The following is a 19,261-nucleotide window of genomic DNA, read 5'->3' as shown; positions in this document are numbered from 1 at the left end:
TCCTGCGACTCGATTCGATTGTCCTCCTCATATTTCCATCACTTGATGAAGTCAGATCCTGATGAGAATGGCTCAATGGAAAAGCACACACCCCAGCATCAACAATTTATCGCGCTACTCATAATGCAACATACAGTAGTACAGGCTTGTACAGATGTTATTAATGAATTAGTAATGATTAGAAGTGCGTAGGTCATCAATAGTTCATAGTACATACAAACGTTCCCCAAAATACAGCATAATCCAGTGGAAAAAAATAAATAAACATAGAACAATGATTCAGGGTTGGGCGTTTTTTTTTTTTTTTTTGGCTTGCTGTCAGCACTGTGTATCCCAAGAATGTCTGTGTGTGCAGAATAGTTAAAATCCCAGACCCTGACAAAGGCTCGCTGAGCTGAAATGCATCGGTCAGTTTTAATGCAAAATAAAGGCTTTCAACTTTTGCTTTCACCACAAAGCACCTCGGCCCTTTCTCTGCTTAGTATCAGCGCTGGATGGGCAGCGCGGTCCTCTCCCACGATCCGGCACAGACACATCCTGCCACTGTCAATAATATCCTGGGCCTCGCTGCCCATGTTGATCCAGAGGCTGGCTGTGGTACCAGCACGGCTGCAGCTTCCAGCACTGGCTCCATCAGCCCAACGTGCCGTGAAGCGGGGCGGGAAGGGCGGGGGCTGGGGACTGCATGAACCGATACAGCAGATATTCATCCTGACGTGCATCTTTGAAGTGAGAACAGACAGCATTTTGTAAAAGGCTGTGAGTCATGAAAACAGCCGAGTAAAGCGTACAGTATTGAAAAGCATGCTGTCGGGTGATGTTGTCGGCAAAAATACAGAGTCATTGCTCATGTGTTCCGTCTTATATGGCTGAGCCGGTTAATTGAAGGCTTGCGCTAATGAATTCAAAGCAATATAGTGTTAAAGTAATTAAAATTTCCCCTCAGTCAACTGCATATTTGACTTCAATTAAATAGGTGTCTACCTCTAGTGAATATGTGGCGCATAGCTTGAGTGCATGTTAGGAGCTCCTTTTTTAATACAGATTCACTCGTCTAGCGATTTAATGTTGTCAACACAGAATAGGGAATCATGCCCTCAACTTTGTTGCATTGTGCACTGTGAAGTGAAGTGTGCAGTGATGGTGCAGTAAAATCCTTTCAGTTTTATTTGTTTAGTGCCACATGAGGTGGGATTATGCACTAGGCCACACATGATCCTCTTGCCTTTTTAAGGACCCCTGTAAACACTTTCCTTTGTCTAGCTGACAATATGAGGGGGGCGTCCTATTCAGGGGGGGGGGCAGGCAGCAGACGGTGCAGCCAAATGGGAAACCATTCATCATGCAGCTCTCTGGAGTCCAAGGTCTGCCATCTTATTCCAGGCAGAATGAGACGTTGTCCCTGCCTGATCACCTATTTACCCAGGATACACCTCTATGGGATGCATAGATGAAAAGATGAATAGTCGGTAATGAATAGCGTTAGACAAAGAAGATCCTCATGTCAAGGTCTTTCATTAGTTGCTGAGGCGTGCTATTGTTTGAGCACAATTAAAAGGAACTTTTCATCATGAGAAATCATGGGTACGCTGGGAAATGTCCATTTTGCAGAGCTGACAGACAAGATGATGACAGATGATGATAATTTTTAAATTTTACACATATTATCTTACACCAGACAAATCATGACAAGCTATGCTGACGAGACAAGATGCCATTTTATAACTATTGGCTAACAGAGGATCAGTGGGGGAATTGCTGTGCTGGCTGCACCAGGTGCAGCTCTACATGTACCCAGCTGTGGGCTGCAGCTAAATGAGCTGGAGGGAAGCTTTATGGTAATAACTGCAGAATCCATTTGGCACCTGGGGAAGGACAAGCCCTTTACCCCGGCTGAGTTTTGTTTTAATTCGCAGGACTTTAACTGGCGGAGGCCCGGGGATCAAAACATCCCACTGTAACCTGCAGCAGGTCAGCGACTAACACTCAAGCTTAGGAAAGTACTACTTTTCCTGGAGAACATTAGGACTGCAGCTAGCCGTATAAATCTCGAGCTCTAATGACGTTACACAATATTAATACGTAATTCAGTGGGTGTAGCATCATGCTAAGACTGCCAGGGTTTTAATTCTGTTTGTAGTTCAGTGGTTTGATAACTGCCCCAGCTTTCAAGGGAAAAAAATAAATCATTTTCGGCGAGTCAACTGTCAAAACTCAGCAGTTAGACAGATATTCTTTTGGCTTCAATAAAATGATATAAAATATACTAACGGAAGCAGAATACGTTCACCTATTATCTTAAATTATGCATTTCCTTCTCATTTCCGTTCCTTCTCAAACACAAATGAGTGTAATTTTAAAGACGGAAGGAAGAGAACAGGCCTGTAGCTGTTAACAAATTGCCTAGATTTGAGTAAATTAAAGGGTAAAAACAAAGCACACTCAGATAAATTATATGACCACACTTTAAACTGAATGGGATACAGTCGCAAATATAGTAACTTTAACAAATAGATCTGATTATGGTTGGAAATGCAAAAGCATGTTAAAGCCGTACCTGACATATCCTATTATGGAGAGGATAATGTTTCAACCAATCAGAAATATTGTCATAGTGAACATACAGTAAATGAAGTCAAAGAAATTTTAATTGAATTTCAAACAGAACTTAAGCCAGTAAAGAGGCCTGTTTCCCACAACCATGTGATTAGTTTGAGTGCTGAACTAACACTGCAAAGGTTGAGGGTTCAATTCCCGATGCAATTCAATATGTAGAACAATGCACTACTGCGAGGAGTCACCATAATCCAAAAATATGCCCTCATGGTTCTGCAATATGCTTGGGATATACTTGTCCACAAAATGGCATGCATGTACTAAGTGGAAACTTGAGCCATGGTATTTCATTACAAGTTGCAGAACTGGGAAACATCCGACTCTGTATATATACTTATACGTGAGGCAAATTCCCCAGTCTTTACGTAAGTCGAGACAGGCAATGATGCGCAACCACACGAGGCCCAGAGAGAACCTAAACAATAAGGAGAAAATGGAATCAGTCAGCAATAGTTTAGTCAAACCTCAGCCGAGCCGCCGGCACGGTCGTTAGGGTGTACCTGATACGCAATTTGAGAGATTTCACCCAGAGACCACAATTGAAAAGATGTCAATATAAGACAGCAGCTCCTTTTAAGGGAGAGGCAAAGACTCACAGTGTGGCAAACTGCTAGAATTATAGAGGCGCTCCCTTTGCTTTGAAATTGATTAAACAATTTTCAGACTTTTTGCAGTGCATGTCTGTTGTTAGTCACAATGGATTTATTTCTTCTTTTATCAAGAGAAATAACCATCTGCCTCTAACTTTTAGGCAGTTATGAACGCAATCTGATCTAGGGAACAAAAAAGCTCAAATGTTAAGAGAGTGAAAATCAAACTTTGGGGGTCTATACATCTCTGACATGACACAGAAAGCCTGCACGAGGCTGTTCCTCTCATACACACTACCCGAGTGGGAATCAGCAGGTTTATGCAGGGCACACTGACTTCCATGTAAGGCCCTCTTGGAAAATATGTTTCATTACCATTACAGCCGGAAATTTTTATTTAAAAAAAAAAAAAAAAACGCTGGTTTGTTTTTCACAGGGAAAAACCAGCTGAGACAACAAACCTCGCCCAACAGCCACAACGTTGTGCTGATTCAGTTGGCAGAACAGATCCCATTACCTTGTTTATCCTCATGGTAATTTACAATTTCACCATGTGACCTACATTTCCTGAACAGATTAAGTCTTCGCCAGGCATCTGAAAACACTGAAGGAACTCTGACGGCTGGTGGTGATGACTGCGCCGGGGTTCACGGGGCACCAGAGATCGGCACGCTGCACGATTCAGACACAGGCTTGATGCCTTGCTCCCTCTGGATCGCAGACAAGGCTGTAGAGACCAACAGGCATCAATGAGAAACAGTGGGAGCGAGCGAGACACATTGCCACCATTATCTGAGGGCGCCACCTTGCCATGACCTGCTCTATCGCTCTCCTCCGGGTTCGCTAAAGCCCTCGCTCTCCCGCATCATATAGTGTTTCCCGTCAGATAGGCGTGTGCTCACCCCTCACCCGCTGTGCCCGGACACTGTGTTAATTCTCCGCGTTTAAAATAAGGCCCTCTGCCCACGGAGACGGCAGCGAGTGATAAACAGGCAGTGCTGGCGTTATCATCATCTCTTCAGTCCAAGCCCAGGAAACCAATAAAGATGTCCCGTAGCGTCCCTGCTCTGCGCTAACAGCCCCCACGAGCCTGCCGCCACCCGGGGGATCACCGTCCGTGTAATTGCAGCTATTGTGGGGCCACGAAGGGCCAGCTGAGGTCCAGGCTGGCGTGATGAGTGGAAAAGAGGAGGAGGCCCTGTACTGTACTGTATGTCCTGGCTCGGCTCACGTTGTTTGATGGCTATCTGACGCCTGAGCCTCAGCCAAGCTCAGGCTCCTCCAGAGTCGTCTTATTGCCCAGAACATCAAGTTCTCTTATCCAAAAAGCTCTCTGACTGAAGGGCGAAGCTCAGTCAGAAGCTCCAGGCTATACTTCTATTTTAATAGCTCTCTCTCTCTCTCTCTCTCTCAGCCTGTCTGGACACTCCAAGGCCACGGAGGAGCTGTCAGATACAGAAGGAGGAAACTGTCTCCGAGGTGCACGAAGCATGCCTTGACATCCAAGAGATGGAAAATTTTGTCATTAACCAAAAAAGAAAGCACATAAATTTTCGTCGTATGACACCGCGGCAAAATAAAAGAGACGATTTCAGCCAAGCATGACGGCTTTGGGAACTGTTTTGAAATGATACCATGGAGAGATTTAGATTCACATGAAAAAAAAAAAAAAAAAAATGCAAGGATGTCTTTGAGCTTTCATGTTGTGACTAATTTTACACGTTGGTGCAGGCGGAGAACATCTACTCAGGATCAAAATGTTTGCAGGAAGTAAAAAAAAAAAAAAAAAAAAGATCCACATGAAGGACAAGAGGCACTTGAGCTGCTAATGTCTGCCCATAATCGCCATGATGAATTAAACATGACCAGTTATGCTAATGAGGCCATGAATGAATCTAATTGATGTATTACTTTTCAAATATTTCTGTCAGGTGATATCATCATGAAGTCTATGTTTCAAAGCATTGAGGAGTTATTGCAGTCAAGATAAACATCTGTTTTCTTTATTAATATGAAAATAAATGTAAGTAACGTGCAGCAAAATCTAAAAAGATCATTTAGTCTATAGGTGGAAATTGTGGAATATGAACTTTTTAATCCTGTATTGCTCTTATTGTCTTTATTGTCCAAATTGGGACATAAAAATGCATTTTTCTTCCATATAGGAGAGGAGGATAAAGCAAATTAGATTATTTAAGCTGGTATAGAGATATAGGGATAAGAAAAGCAACTCACATTAAACACATATTCCACAAAGATGATCAACTGAGACGATATCTCTAAAACATCTGTTTTGCTCCAATAATCACGATTTGCCTCTTTTCCCATCCACCATCGCCGACAGTGGATTTTTATTTTATTTTATTCCATTTTATTTATTTATTTATTTTTGCCTTTGTTTGTTTTGTCGGAGCGAAATCGACTCTCTCCGTTAAACGCCTCTCCTCTTTAAGCTCCACCAAACTCCCATTTCTCTCACATCTTTAACATTGCTCACCTACAGACAGCTCCTCAGAGATCCATTTGAGCAAAACAAATTTTCCGCCGAGATGCTCTCACACCCGTCTATCTGTCTCCCAATGAAATAATATTTAGATATAGTTCAGTGAGCCCTGTGTTTATGGAGCTGAAATTTGTCAGACATCTTCAAAGCTCATGGTGAAGTTTCCATCCCAGACCACTCTGTCTGGCTTATTATTTTGCCACAAACAGAAACCATATACAGAATGCCGCACCATGAACTGCACTTATTAAGGAATGAAAGAGAAAGTGGCGCTTTGGTAATGATGGAGACTCAAATAAATTTCAGAGATTGTCTTATCATTTATTTTTCAAAAACCTGGTTCCAAATGAGAACCGGTTCTAAATTATGAAAACCAGAAGTATTGGCAAGGTCTGATGTTATCGCTTTTGTTATGAGTGCTAAAGAAATTGGAATTTATGTTATTATTATGACTTTTTAAAGAATTTAAAACAATGCTGAACAACACAGTCATGCTTCTCTGGTTCTCTTTCTCTCCCTCTGTCTCGCCAGCGCCGCCTATCTGTGTGCAAGGGGAGGGGCGCTGTTCCCTCTCTCACACACACACACATACACACACACACACTCTCACACTCTCACACACCCCCACATCAGCGCCTGCACTCAGCAGAGTTCATGCAGGCCATAGCTAACACATGAAAGCTGACCATTTAGATCATCACTCAGCTGATTATTGGCCAAAAGGGCAGATCAAATGCTTTCATTTGGATGTTTTTTTTTTGTTTGTTTTTGTTTTTTTTGTAGATGGACAGGCTGAGGCATTAGAGAAGTGCTAGGGCACATTTCTGCTCAGCAATTTGCTCATTCTGTTTAAAGTGCACTGTTTATTTAAATGTTTATTTTATTCATAATTTTACAGTTGTTGCTGCTGCTATTTCTCTCTCTCTCTCTCTCTCTTTCTCTCTCTGTACAGATAAATCTTTATTCTTATGTAGATATTAGATTATAAAAAATAAAAAAGAGTGTGACAGCAGGAAAAAGTTTTTCTTTTTATTGTGTTATTAATTTAGTTTTCATTTTTTCTTTTTTTCAAAAAAAAAAAAAAAGAACCAATAAGAGTATCAATAAAGTACTGAACCGATAAGCAGTATCAATAAGAGTAGCAGTGTCAATAATAATAATGCTACCCATCCCTGGATCCAGCTTTAATCTGCTCTGATGAGCACAGCAGCAAAGCCTTAGAGCTGTGCTCCCTCTAGTGGATTCCTGCCCTCAAGACGCACATGGACGAGTAAACACTTGGAGGGAGGCGCGGTCACACTCCTCAGCGTGCCTCACATGAGGTGAGACCGACGTGTGAAATACCAGCGATAACCACCGTCTCACAGCGTTTGGCAAGAATGCCCTTCGAGCCAGGGTGGAGCGACGAAACACATTTACTGCGTTTTAAATCTCATCCATCACAGAGTGCAGAGCACTTTTAATTGGAGGCAATTTGCTGTGAACTGGCAGTCAGCGAACAAGAGGAGAGTCATCTGGCTTCTCTTGCTCTTTTGCTACAATAACTCATTTTTAATCACCAACTTTTAACTGTTATAACCTTTAACAACCACGATAATCATCTTTAGTAATACAGAACATATAGTCCCAAAGTGTTTTAAAGAGCAGAATAAAATACATTTACAATGCACATAGAAGAGAATAAGATACTACTACTACCACCATTACTACTACTGCTACTAGTAGTACCAATAATAAAACAATAGCAACAACAACAACAACAACAATAATAATAATAATAATAATAAAGGATAAAACAGAATCAATGTCTAGAAGAGAGGGAAAAAAACAACATTAGGATAAGGCCTTGGCAAAAACAAAAGAAAACAAAGCTAAATAAATAAATAAATAAATAAAAGTTCTACTTCAGCAGATTTTCTTATGACAGTAATTCTAAGTAACCACACTTCCAGTTGAGCAAGATATTTTGGTTCCTTCTCTATCCCTGCCCATAATGTAATTTACAGATAAATATCATCATTTAATGGATCTGTTTTGGTTGCAGTGGAAATTCAAAGCTAACCAAACCCCAGACACAAGTCCATCTGCTCAGCTTGCCGTCATATTATCGCAGCGCAGGTTACGCCGTGGCTGCACTGTCAGCAACCAGGAGAGACCCAAGACAAACCAGTAAATGTCGTCTGCGGCTGAGGCAGCTAAAGAGTATATTTTCGCTGTGTTTTCATTCCCCTAGGCAGGTAGGACGGGAGCCTCTTGGTCTGATCTCCGCTTTGAAGTACTTTTGAGTGGCAAGTGAATCAGGCAACAGCACAAACAAGATGAAAGGTTGAGCAAAATGTCAGCGGAGCCACGCTGTTTGAGCTCTCATCTGTTGACTGCGACTGGACCCAAAGCAGCCTTTCAAGACACAGTGCTTCAAAACAAATAGAAAATATCATATCCTGTGTCAGGTCAGGCTGTGCGGCGCACAGAGGCAGACGACAGAGAAACGCACCGGGTGGAAAATAAGCTAAGCGGCGGAAAACAGGGCAGGGTTAATCACATTTAAGACCTAGGCTGGGAAAAGTGGCATACAGGTACACAGGGAAACCAAGGACCTTATTTATCTTCATCACATTGTTGCATTATCAATCATCTCTGAGTTGCTATCATCATAGAATCGAGGCCGGAGAAAAGTGCAGATGTAGGTAGCTGCATGTAGTGTACTTTCTGTGTGACGCCCTGAGTCATCCAGGCCATGTCCTGCAGGCATAAAGCACGGCCTGACACAGCTGAGACCTTCAAGCCCCACAGAGCAAAAAAAAAAAAAAAAACAGACCTTGTTTCATGCAATGGAGTGACCGTCACACCGCTTACAGATTAGTGCGCCTTACAAAAAAACAAAACAAAAAAAAAAACAACAAAAAAAGATGTCCTTCATTTGATCCAAATGTCCTTATATGTTATATTTGTCATGATATCACTATATTTTGTCATCATTTATTTACATCATCAGAAGATACACAGAAAATACAGCTAATTTCAATTTGTGTACATACATGTGTACATAGATTTCTGATTCCGTAATTGTTTATGTGTACATCTTCCTTCCCTGTTGTACAGTCAGAGGCGTGTGCAGTGTGGTTGTTCCACTGCATACACTGTTTTGTATGCAGTGCCAGTTTCTGGATCTGACCAGCAGAAAATTACCCTACAGCTACTCAGCAGCAGTAAGGCAGCACTTTTCTAGATTCCTCCACACAGCCAAGGATTTGAGGATTTGATAGCGAACCAAGTTCCTGTGCCAAAAACACGCGAGTGCAGAAGTGCGATTCTAATTTTTTTATGCTGACAAAAATCAATTTATTTTCCCAAGATTTTTGAGTGTGAAAATCTAATTTGGATCTGTGTGAATCTCGAGGGCATCCCGGTGGCTCCGCAGGCAGCCACACGCCGCGCTCCTGTAACGCTGGAAGTCATCTGCTGTTCCTTTAACTCCCCAATGCAAACCATCTAATCAACTGCAATCACTAACGACTGCAATCATGAATGAGTCTCCATAGACTGCATCACTCCTGAAGTCAAAGATACACAGTGTCATGCATTTAATGTGCCCAAAGTTTGCCACACACTTTAGAGAACCATGTCTACAAAGGGTATATAGTTCACGTTTATGTTCATCTTTTCCCAAAGGAGAAGTCACACCTTACAACTCTTTTTTCCTACATGTTATCCAGCCACTGGTCTCCATTGATTCCACCACGATATGAAAATGAACTTTCTTCACACCTGTTTTCCATCACCGTAATAAAGTCCTCCATGTTAGTTTTCCTAAAAGCAGCAGCACTGTTGTGTTGTGATGACTTGAAACCGGTGTGGAGTGAAACGGTTGCTCCGCAGGAAAAAAGTCCCTGGGGAAATGTTTGCTTTCCAATTGCCAATTATCAGTTCCCTGGTTTATGAATGGTGACTACTATTATAGCCGCATAAGCAAAACAGGGTGTTTCAAAGAAAATTTCAAATTCTAATCACGGTAAAAAAAAAAAAAAAAAAAAAAAAAGGAGAAATTATAGTAAAAAAAAAAACTGCCAAATAGCAGCAATTAAAGACCACAAAATCCAAACTAGTATATCACCGTAGTAGATACATTAATGGGAGTATTTTAAGTATTTTATTATTATTATTATTTTTTTTTTATTATTTATTTATTTATTTATTTATTATTTTTATTTTTATTTTTTTTTAACAACCAAACTTTCAAAATCACTGTTACAGCCACTGGATATGATATAAACCAGAGTATGAACGCACTGTGGAGTTAGGAACACAGTCCAAATTAAACCCATTTTTTTACATTAGGGTTAGTGTACCTTTGTGTACCTTTGCCTTGCTTGTTGTGATTTGATGTAATAACCAGTAGGTATCTGATCTCCACCAAACTGATCTCCAAAAAATGAGAAGCATCCAATGGTGGGGGCCAAGGTTTGCCTATTTGCCTATAATTTAGCTTCACTGGGCGAAGTAAATATAAGCAGCAAGGGGGCAGTCTGCGGCTATACCAGCAAAGATGTGCCCATGTATTTAAGGTAAATCATGCTACACAGGGATGGGGATCAGTGGCTTTTCATAGAAGTGCAGAGTGATGATGCTTTATCATGCCACCTGTCACAGAAACCAGAAACCAGGCGGCGTGCTCTGTGTATGACAGCCGACTGCAAAACACAAAAAAACGCCCACCCCATTATCCCCCTCATGCAAATAGAGCCAGCAAATGACAGTTTCAGCCGATTGCAGTGCCAGCCATGTCAGCAGTGATGGTGTTCATGAGATGTGTGCTGTACAGGTAATGCTAGTTGTTGTTTTTTTGGGGGGGGTAGTGCAGGGCTCGCTGCCTTAATTTGCCTCCATGCAGATTTAAGGGAAGCCGAGGCTGTTTTCCTGTGCCTTTGATCTCCGATACTGTCAGTTGCACTCCACAGTGCTGCCATGAAAGAGATTTTACAATTAGATCAATTCAACACAAACAGTGGTGGCAGGAGAGCGAACGACTTATACGAGGTTACTCTTAATTAGCTGGAGTGGCTGTAGTTTTATGTGCCATCTGACAATTTCCATCTGTGCTCACTAGTGCCTGTTAAAAACAGCCATGCCCCTGTGTGCAGCAGTGCTCCTATATCACCGTGGCCAGCGATGGCAGCTCTTTGGCGCGCTGAAAACACTGAGGATTTTTTTTTTTTTTTTTTTTTTTTTTTTTTTTGAGGCTAAAACTACGGAGGGCTGATTAGAGCTGCATTTAGCTCCACTAAAAGCTCAACACTGAAGATAAAACCAAGATAACATAAGCATTTTAGACTGGATCATCATTTTGTGCATGATCCCGTCATTTCCTAGAGAGAGTTGAAATTAATCCACAAAAGCTGGTTGCAGACACTCCCATCGTCACCTTTCAAAATGTAAAACACAATCACAGGTGATGTGCACCATCCAACCAAATGAGCAACACATTAAACTTTAACAATTAAGGCTCCTTAAATATTTTAGTGGTGCATTCATTACAGGTGAGCAGGCTTCACTGGATATATCTACTTTGGTGGTAATGTACAACAGTGGACTCCAGTCCATCAATTTACACAACACATTAGCGCACTTCCAGCTCAACTCCGTTTGTTCATTTGATATTGCCCTCATGAAGAATGAAATGTGTGCTCTTATTTGAATATCTGCACACACAGTTGAGACAGACAGTAAGATAAATGAGACTGCCTATATCAGCCGCAGCCCCACAATGCAACATCTGACAGCATAGCGTCTAAATAATTAACAGCCACTTGAATTAAATTGTTAAGCACTTCTCTGTAGAGTCCTTGCACATTCATTACTTAATCATTTACTTTGGAAACATGCTGTCATAATATCACTGTTTGCCTCCGATGGAGCCCAAGGAAAAATGTGGTCTGAGCTGAGCATGTGGAAAAAAAATTACGCCACACACACCACACAAATTTGCCCACCAAATATTTTGAATCACAACTTACAACTTAATTACAACGTGGCATCAGCAGTTAGATCAGCCATGCGCAACTGTGATTTATCATGACAGGCAGGTGAACCACATGAAATGAAAGCCGAGCATGAGTAAAGTGGGTGAGTAAAGGGGGACTGTGAACATGACTGCTTCCATGCAGTTTACACCGTGAGTCACACAGTCAACAAGTAACCAGAGGTCCATTCATTCCTCAAAGGGATGCACCAGACACTCAACAAGCTTCGCAGCCAAGAAAAGTTAACAACGACTGGACTTTTCACAGTCATCGATCATCACCAGCAGGGGCGAAAATCCCATTTCATTACTGGGGGGGACAATAAACAGCAAAATTTCAGAGAGTAATTGTTGGGGGGGACATGAAAAAATTGCTGTCTGGCACAACTGTACCTCCCTCTTTCTCTCTTACACTCCTTACGCTCCAGTGTTGAGCCCTCAGTATGTTCATATGTTTTAAATAATGGTATTAAAAGCAATAATTCTCTAACCAAATTTCTTTGCTCACTGTTCTATTTCCACGACAGTCCGTCAAAGTAGCTTTACAAGCACTAGAAACTCAAAATAAGCTCTAAAACTATAGAGGAAATACCTTGAATAATCCAACTACATCAAACTATTCTTCAAAAAAACATATTTATTGTAGTGTCAACAAAAAACAAAGCAAGATATGGCATCAAATAGTGACATACAGTATATGTTTGAGCTGTACACTGTCCCTTTGAGATCAAATAAGAAAATGACATACAACTATGCCACAAAATAATGCAACTTAAAATCCAAAAAAAAAAAAAAAAAATCTATCTAGAGACAAACTCAAAATGGGGTGGGGGGTCATAAATTTTTAACACTTAAAAACACACTATTTTACATTTATAATTAGCACCGCTTGCATTGTGCTTTCATTGAATATTACTATATTATTCAAAATTATTTATTAGTGTTAACAATGTTTTTTTCTGGGGGGGACAACTTTATGGATGATGGGGTCTTGTCCCTCCCGACCCCACCGGGATTTCCGTCCAGCAAACAATTTTTTCAGGCTTTCCTTATTACCCTATCAGTGCATTTTTTTTTTTTTTTCATGGACAATAGTTCCACCTGGCAAGCGCAAAACCGACAAGAAGTTAGCTATTCAGAGCTTGCTATCGCTGTAAAACTTTTACAGGAATAAACATCTCAAAAGTGATGCTTGGAGAGCGGCTGCGTTCATCATCAGGGGCAATGGCAAGCTCTGAGGCAATTATCCCAGTTTTTTCCCTCTTATTAATTTTATTGGCACAGCTGCTGGTAGTTTCCTCAATCTTTCTTCTTATTCCCAATTAATTTTATGTTTAAGGATTTGCTAACCAGCGATGTTAACTCATCAAAACGATACAACATTATGAAAGGCGATACCAAAGCAGCAAAATAATACATGATTTGCTGTTCGGCAGGCAGCAGGCAGATATAGTCAGAGCCTCGTCCACAACTGGTCAGAATGGAGCGATCCACTGACCAAGCTGCTCACAAATGTGAATTCATGGTAACACACGGCTACTGTATGCATTGACCTGGCTCTGACCTGCCATGTAACACCATGTCATCTTCTAAGTCTCTTGTAAGTAGATAGAGCTCGCAACCCCCCACCCACCCACACAACCACCCACCCTGACCCGAGCGGCACAGCTGTTTCTGTTCCCTCCCTGGAGGGCCAGTGCGTATTCCCTGCTGAACCACTTCATGGCCGAGTGCCACTGCACATTTCAATCACATCTGCTGGGTGCCCTCCCTCCTCTCCAAGCTTGCTTATTCATGACCGCATCCAACCAGACAGGAAAATACTACAAACAAACCAAACAAGCACTCATCGCGGCACTGGGTCATGTCGCCTCTGCTGCTCGGCGGACCACGTGACGGGTATGATTAGTCAGGGTGCTTTAGGAAATTCTACGTCCCCGAACACTCCCACCAGCGACCTTGAGCTTGGGTCACATGATCTGCCATTCCTGCCCATCCCAGGGCTCTAAACAAGCCCTGGCTTCCCTGCTGCACCGTGACCGGCGGGGGGGGAAGGGGGGTTGGTGGTATTATGAAAACCCTGCTTAACACAGGCAAGCCCTCTGCGAACAGATGGAGACTCTTTCTCTCTTATGCAACGCAGCACTACTGAGGCAGAAAATATGACTTTTATGTGACTCATTTGGTGTCAGATGAAATATAGAGCCTAATGACAATCCTCGGCCTGGTGGAGGGGATATGAAGACAGATGAGTAGTGGAAGTAAAATGAGAGGTCAACCTAGCCCCCTAACCCCTCCACAAAAAAAAAAAAAAAAAAAAGGAGGTAATATCTTTCTAGGGCCGTCTAGTCAAACAGCGGGTGAATGGCGGAGTAAGGAACACTGAATTGAGCAGCACAACACACTGACGGCAAATTATGTGGATCAGGCTTACACATCCCGCCTAAGCTGGGTGGTTAAAAACAGTTTGATGCATGAAACCCCATTAAAAATGAATTCTCATTTAATTAAGTTGCGTCCGTTTTGAATGTGTGAATTACGCCAGATTTGTTTAGCAGATTCCTCATTAAAATTGATCACCTCCATCAATATTTGCAGGCCCAGTGAAGAAAACTGCAGGAAATCCACGGTCAGATCAAGCAAAAGGTAGTTTACGACCGGGTGCGCTGAAGGTAATCCAGCGTTTTGCAACAATTTCATCAGAGATAAGATGATTTTACTTGAGCAAACAAGCGTGATGTAAAGTATGATTATCCCTGTATGTATTCTCTAAAAGAAAATTACGTGCTGTGAAATGTGCTGCCAAATTCATAGAGATTTTGCGTTTTTTTTTTTTTTTTTGTACTGCATATCCCCTTCCCTGGACCCTGTAATTACAGCTGCCAAGAATCAATTTGACTTGTGTTTGTGTGTGTTAAGGGGAGAACAGCGGGAAAGTGGCAATGTGTATGCAGCCAGCAATCCTCACTGCTGTGAGGGGCTAAAATTGGAGGCTCCAAATTGACCCAAGCAGCGAGATTAAACAGGCTGAGAGAAGAGGACACACCGTTGAAAGGCTGTGAATAATAATAACACTCTAGGAAGGAAAGGGGGAGAAAAAAAAAGCCAGCCTTCTTCAGACCCTTTCTAAAAATAGCTCTGCTGGTGTGACATCATCAGCACCACGCAAATGCCGTTCACCGTTACTTCAGTCGGTGTAGCAGAAAAGTCTATGTGGAGTCAGTTTCAGAATACAGCGGGTTGTTTAGGCTGCACCGACACGAACGGGAGCACAGGTGAACAAAAACTTCAAGAGATGGAGAATAATATCCACATTAATCAAGTGGGGAAAAAAAAAAATACTTCAAACAGCAATACATTTTCCACCTTTTCCCCGACTTTAAAATCATTATAATCTATGAAGAGAAATGAGAAATTAAAATAGATGGTGAAATATAAATTGCATGCATTGCATTCCACAAATAAGCAAAGCAACCCATTCCCTTCACCCATATTTTCTGCATCCACTGGCAGTGTTCTCCTCTCCTCTTACAGTAAGTTGTTACCAGCAAAGCATGAATTCCTCGACTGTTCCTCGACTGCCAGCCCAAGCCCGTCCCCCCAGAAGCCCATAGCATGCAATATTTACACAAGTACTCACAAGTGACGGTGGCATCTGTGAGTCATGGCAGAGCTGGGAATCTCTCTCTCTGGTCTGGGGAGCAGGAGAGCAGAAAGCTGAGGCACACTGACAAGCATGCAGTCAAGCTCCCTCGGTCACCCACCTACTCACACACACACACACACACACACAGACACACACACACACACACACACACACTCAGACTTGGCATGCTGCTCATTCAAGCTTGGTCACAGCAGTATAGTAGGGATGATGGCTCACGTACAGCAGTCTCCTGATGTAACCGGCGGCGCACATCTCATTAGCAGCAGCCAAAGCACACACTCCTGCACTCTCCAGGATTTAACCCACGTAATCTATAGCCATCTACATTGCCTGTATCCAGCCATTTATATTAAAGCTACTTGATTTTATCTATATGGCCTACATCAATGCTGGCGTAAACAAAAACAACCCTGTTATTTTAAAGGGTTAAAAGGTATGTGCAGTAAACTTTTGCTTGTTTGTTTCAATGATTTTTTTTTTCTTTTCTGAGTAGACCAATATAAATTAGAGCACATTTCGAAACTGGTCATTTAACATTTTTGAGTCAGTGGCAAAAGATTTAAACTCTTCGGTATGTTTTATGTATCAAATTCTTATTAAAAGTTTAGGTTTAGTGAAAAGATGCAATTATGCTCCTGTAGGAGGATGCTCTCAGTGCCTTTTACGGCTGCAAAAACAAATGAAAGTCATTTCAGTATTTGACTCTGACTCAGTGTTTTCATGGCATTTGTCATCATCTAGTTCAAACCAGTGGTGCATAGATATATAAATAAATAAACATTACAATTGAACTGAAACTTCATCCAAATAACATATAGAGTTTAAAATAATTTAGATGTTTCTGTTATGATAAAGTCCAAACAAATAGCCTTTCTTCACTGAGAAAAAAGACTGGTTGTATGTTTTACAACTCATACTGTATGTTATTTGTACAAAGAAGTTGTGTTTCTGCAATCAGGCAAGGTAAATGTAATCCACAGCGAGGTCTTTGTGTTGCTTAAACATTTCAGTAATCTGAAAATGATGCACAAAATCTGTTCGTGAATCTTTGACTTTGTTTTACAGTGTTCTCTGTCAAAGTGCCACGCCTGCCTTCAGCACCTCTGACTGTGTTTTCTGCCCACGCATGTTTGTGTACTTGCTTGGTGGCGAGGGTGCCGGCCGAGTGAGGATTATCTCTTCGCAACATAGTACGTGACTGCTCACTGTAGTACTGTCCTGAGGAGCAGAGAGGGGATTGGTCCGGTGGTCGCCATGGAAACCACAGGCTGTGTTGAGGGCAGGTCCACAGAGGTGAAGGCGACAGGGAATCAAATCATTTCTGTTCGTCTCATCCACAGCTGATGAACCCGCTGCAAACTAATGGACTACTGTACACATATAATGGGCAGGTAGTCAGCCTTAATTGCATTTGGAGAGCCATTTACGACGGCTGCATATGAGCCGTCCTGGCAAACACACCAATTGAGTTTTAGTGAGTGGAGGGAGAATGCATTGCCACATGAGGATACCATGTGTGTACATATGCAAGTGGGAAACTGTTTTTTTTTTTTTTTTTTTTTTTCAATTCAATTAATAATTTCATAACTGAAATGCAATTAAAATGCGGCAGCTACATATGGGAACAGTGATTTGAGCAAGAGTTGATTAAAAGAAATTTATATGGACAGCACACTGACTACAGAGATTCAGCTCAGCTCCTGCACAGTGACAACCAATCGTTTTATTTACTGATGTTTAACTGGGATCATTTACACAACAAATTCCATTAGTTGCCTACACAATACAGCAGCATTAACCTCAGCAAAAAAAAAGAAACTGGCCGGCAGCCCCATAAAGTATTTTTATAAAGTGGTTAATGTGACTCGGTGTCTATTAATGGACTTGTCTCAGGAGAAAGCTCTTGTCACTTGTAAAAGGGACTATCAAAGAGCAATTCAGTCGAACAACACTGCAGCACATGTCAGCAAGAGGGTCTATCATCTCCCAGGTTCACAGTGAGACGCCCATTTCTCTCTCAAGTTAGAGTGTTAAAGCCAAAGGATGCTCAAATGCAGAGGGCTAAAACTGTGTAGGCTGCAACAAGATTTATGTCCTCATCAGGAGGGAGAAGGGAGGGTGGAGCCAGCCATGCTTTTGTGTTATAACAGGGTGGGGTGGGGTTGCTAAACAACAAAATAAAGCCCCGCACCATCACTCAGCAGATAACATGACTGCTGAATATGCTTTGCATGTATCACAGCGCCAGCGCACTCGGCTGCACATTCCTCACAGGAATATCTACTGTGCAGAAATGTCAGAACCTCATTGACATGACAAGAGGCGAGGCGGAAGTGTTGGAACATCAATCACGGGCGGGACCTTTACGGCGGTCGCCATGACGATGTGATGGGCGAAAGCGAAGGTTCTCCGAGAGCCTCTTGACAATCAGCACGGGTCTGCTTAGATATGAACTCGCAATCCAGGAGAACATCACCTCTGAGCTGCAGCTTCATCCATTACACATCACATCTGGTCTTTGCACAGAGGTGGGAATAGTATTTAAAACCTTAGAAGTAGACATATCATGAAGGAAAAATACACAATTGAAAATATAAGAACTGCATTCGAGTATTACCAGTAAAATGTACTTAAGTATGAAAAGTAGTCATTGTGAAGAATGGTTTCCTTCACAGATTTAACACATGCAGAAAACTCACCCCTAGAGGGCAGCGCAGCAGAGGCTCTCTGCCTTACATGATTTAGTATTGAGTTACCCTTTAAAAAGTGCACTATGCAAAAGTGCAGAGGGTTGATTTAAAGGAAGACCGTCTAGACTCTGCTGACAAAAAACGTGGAATAAGCACATCATTTATCAACGAGCTGGGCCACTGATCAGAACCACGTAGACTCAACCACTGAATCACATGTTTACAATTTGTCAGTCTGAGTCTAAACATCCTCACTTCAGTCAATCCTCACCAATTTTGCATAGTGCACCTTTCAGTCATTGATGGATATGTAATGAATATGTAATATATGATTGATATGAAGTATGACTGATTAATATGTAAGAAGTATTTTAATTCTGTAGTTCTAAGCGGGGGATCTCATGGTGTTGCCGGGCCAGTCAGGGTTCCGGGTCCTGGGTCTGCAGGGGCATCTTAACTAGATGCCCGAACCACCTCAGCTGATTCCTTTCAATAAGCAGGGGCAGCAGCTCCACTCCACGCTCCTCGAAGATGTTTGAGCTCCTCACCCTTATTTCTGTATATAAAACCCTACTTTGCAAAGTAACTGTAACTGTCAAATACCCAAATGTACAATATTTCCATCTGAAATGTAGTGAAGTAAAACAGTAAAGTCTCACAGGACAGAGATACTCAAAATTGCAGTTAAGTACAGTACTTGAGTAAAGGTACTTAGTTACTTTTCACCTCTGTTTTTGCAAATGGAGTCGATCCAGAGAGTAGATGCCATTAGTAGCTGCTCACAGCCGGAGTCGGTGACGGAGAAAACGTACATGAGGCGAATTTGTCAGTTTGATGAATAGAGCTGGATCACGCTCTGCATGTACCCGTTGCATGCTGTACGTCTGATTTGCTAAACTCCTCCCTGAACAGCAGGAGATGAGTAAAATCCATGGGGGTCTCCAACTCCATCCTACAAGCCCCATGCACCTTTCCAAGCGCACAGACTGGAGCAACAGTAACGGCTAAGATGCGTCATTAGGAAACAGAGGGCCAGTCTCCGGGGAATTGGACTGGATTTAGAAGCTCCGGCCTGATGTGTAGGTTTCTACATCTTTCGGTCGTCTGCCACTGATAACACGAGCCTGGGGTCGACAGCGCTGAAGCGATCATCATCAATTTAGCCGGCGTGGCCTT

General features: G+C 42.1%; 1 protein-coding gene across 1 annotated transcript in view; it reads right to left on the bottom strand.

Moving 5' to 3' along the window:
• Nucleotides 1-434: 434 nt before the first annotated feature.
• LOC115359824 (uncharacterized) overlaps nt 435-19,261 on the bottom strand; it is a 97,970-nt gene continuing 79,143 nt past the window's right edge. Inside the window, exon 4 of the mRNA XM_030052467.1 lies at nt 435-681. Within this exon, the coding sequence (XP_029908327.1) occupies nt 435-681 (247 nt within the window). The remainder of the gene's footprint in view (nt 682-19,261) is intronic.

Source organism: Myripristis murdjan, chromosome 5 (genome assembly GCF_902150065.1).
Source record: "Myripristis murdjan chromosome 5, fMyrMur1.1, whole genome shotgun sequence".
NCBI lineage: Eukaryota > Metazoa > Chordata > Actinopteri > Holocentriformes > Holocentridae > Myripristis > Myripristis murdjan.
This window is presented reverse-complemented; position numbering and strand designations above follow the sequence as displayed.